Below are 2,848 nucleotides of genomic sequence, written 5' to 3'. Positions count from 1 at the left end.
ACAACTTATTGAAGATCACGAGTCCCCACTCATAGATTTACTTATTAGTAGTACATTATATTATATTACTATCTTGTATAGGTACAATAAATGGTACAAAATGGTACTTAAAGAGAATTACACTGTTTTATATAGCCATTCTGTACTGGATATATTTTATCTACTATATTAGAATATTTGCATACCTGTTGTGCACTATTGATGAGCTATATTAATTAAGCACATTTTTCAATAACATATAATGTTTCAACACAACAAAAAATAATTAATTTAAATTGAGACCTTTCATTGAAAGAAAATTACATTGTGTCACATGATAACTATATTTTTATGTACTGGATATATTTCTATTAAATATTGTGAACTATTGATGGACTATATTAATTATAGAATAATTGAAATATTTTTATAACTATCACAGTGGCGGATTTTGGACTTGTTGGGCCGTAGGTAAGGGGTCTAATTTCGCATTTTAGGGAGGGGGCATGGTGTGATAACAATTTTATGGCAGGAAGTTAGCGATCTTTCTTTTCAGGAACAGATCAATCAGCTCATCAGCATCAATCATATGCACGATATCGACATTCATCACCATTAGGCTCAAACAATTTAGTCGATTCTCACACATCACGCTCCTAGTAGGACAATTTTCGATGGGCCTACGGAAATTTATTAACTGTTTGATAATTTTTACTGTTACAAAATTATTCATGGCCGAATTTTCAATGGGCCGAAATGCAGCTGCCTAGTTTGCCTATAGGTTAGTCCGCCTCTACTTGATGATAATATATTCATGTTAAGTTTATTAATGAAAAAACAAATTTATAGCAGTAATGATATATTTAAAAGTAAAATATATTCTATGAGGTACTTGTTATGTATATTAATAATGAAAAGGTAAAGCACTGAATGTTGTTTCAGGGCGAAAAGAAACAAACTATATTACTCTAGGAAAACCACTTGGGTTCATGATTAGGGATCTTTTCTACCAGTTGGGCCATCTAGATCTCCTAATATCCTAAGTGTGATTGAAAACATCAGGCATATGATATATGAATCCCGGGGTTAATTCTCAGATTCTAACTGATAATTTGGTTAATGCTTCATTATTTAGACATATAGAAAGTCTAGCTCACCGGTCACTGACTGATTTGACCAAGTCTGGTAGGAACAAGTTGTACCCCTTTGTCAAAAACCCTTCTTCTATCAGTCTAATAGAATGAAATACAACCGAGAGGGCAATGGGGAAACACAGTGACTGACAGTTGCACGTTATATAAGCGGCTTTGACAAACCTTGTGGCAGAAACGTAGAGATGAAATATCACACGTTGTCTATAACATAAAATGATTGTTCCTACCCACGGTAATCTCCTGTACCGGGCAACGGTTTCACCTGATATTCGAGAGAAACCAGAGTGTCCTAAGCGATGACCTTCTAGTCACATGGTCGACACTGGCCGAACTGATCGAATCTTAGGGATATACTACATCTTAGGATGACAAAGTGAAATTTGTAATTTTGGCCAAAACGAGTCAGTCTTTGTTCATCAGTGGACTAACTGTCAAAACAATACATTAGAATCCCCTTTATAATCCAGTAAATCCATACAGTTATGAACTAATTAATTTAGTCATTTTGAAACATGCTTTGAAGCGTTAGTTTATTGGATTTATTGTCTTACATAGTGATTCTTTTTTTTAGTCATGGCACCTGGTAAGTTCTACTGATAAATATATACACTTGTTGACCAAGTTTGAGTCTTTAGATTTTATGTCCAGTCAAAGAGGTAGTGAACTTTTGAAGTCACAAGTTGTTTTTTGTATATTAAAATGATTAGGGACGAATCTATAAGATAAAAATACGAGAATGTCAACCTTTAAATACAATCAATATCACCTAGTGCCCTGTATCAGCCCACTCTTTCAAACTTAATATAAAATATCGAAAGGAAACAGTAACGATATAGCATGAATTGACCTGTACCATGATGTATCTTATCTCACTAACTGTGCTCGTCGTTTTCCTTCCAACGGTCTACTGTGGGGCAGGTAAGAGCAAATTTTTCAATTCAATTTTTTTAAAACGTGTAGGAAATTTTAGTTTTTGTTTTTCAGTAGTTAAAAGGGATAATTTTTTGTATTAACCCTATAGGTTGGAAGATTAATCTCGACTATGCGTATCTCTTTCCAAAATAGAAATAAGATGGTCAGTTCATGTACAATTTAATGATAAATGTAATAATACAAAAATCTCTGTATACTGTCTGTATACTTATTGTTTCACATGATTTATTACCCTCTTACTCTCGGCAAATTTCAACAGATCAAACCAAAAGTCCAGTATATGCCAAGATCTAAGACAGTGCCCGTTCAAAACTACCCAAGAATGTAAAACGAAATTTCACCCGGTGTACAGAACCCGAATTTACGAACATTACATTATTAACACACATTTTGTTTATTTTGTGCATGTGCCTGTGCTTTCGTAACTTTGTCATTAGTACAAAGTTACAACCTTTAGTCTACGTGCGTACAATATTTGATCGGAAGCCGAAGTACAAGTTTGTTCCGTTTAGAGATCTATGTTGATGGTGTCAAAGGTCATCGGAAACTCTTAACCTTTATGTAACTAAGTCATTAAGTGCAGTTAATTCGTAGTTCTAAAATTCGCTGCATGTCAAATCTTTTCATAAAATATCAATTCATTTAACTAACAAGGAGCAGAGAATTAGGATGTAAAAATCTATTTCATGTCATGTTCGTGATCTGTTCAGGACATGCACACTCCCCGCCCCCTTTCCCTTCAATCCCCGCCCCCGTTCCCTTCAACCCCCCCCCCCCCCCCC

At 34.7% G+C, this 2,848-nt stretch overlaps 1 protein-coding gene across 1 annotated transcript in view; it reads left to right on the top strand.

The window, feature by feature from the left end:
• Positions 1-1,706: 1,706 nt before the first annotated feature.
• Positions 1,707-2,848, top strand: part of LOTGIDRAFT_239347 (hypothetical protein) — a gene marked incomplete at both ends in the record, with an annotated part of 10,542 nt that continues 9,400 nt past the window's right edge. Inside the window, one exon of the mRNA XM_009054781.1 lies at positions 1,707-1,716. Within this exon, the coding sequence (XP_009053029.1) occupies positions 1,707-1,716 (10 nt within the window). The remainder of the gene's footprint in view (positions 1,717-2,848) is intronic.

Source organism: Lottia gigantea, assembly GCF_000327385.1.
Source record: "Lottia gigantea unplaced genomic scaffold LOTGIsca_224, whole genome shotgun sequence".
Taxonomy (NCBI): Eukaryota; Metazoa; Mollusca; class Gastropoda; family Lottiidae; genus Lottia; species Lottia gigantea.
The sequence above is the reverse complement of the archived record's forward strand: the minus strand, read 5'-3'. Positions and strand labels throughout refer to the sequence as shown.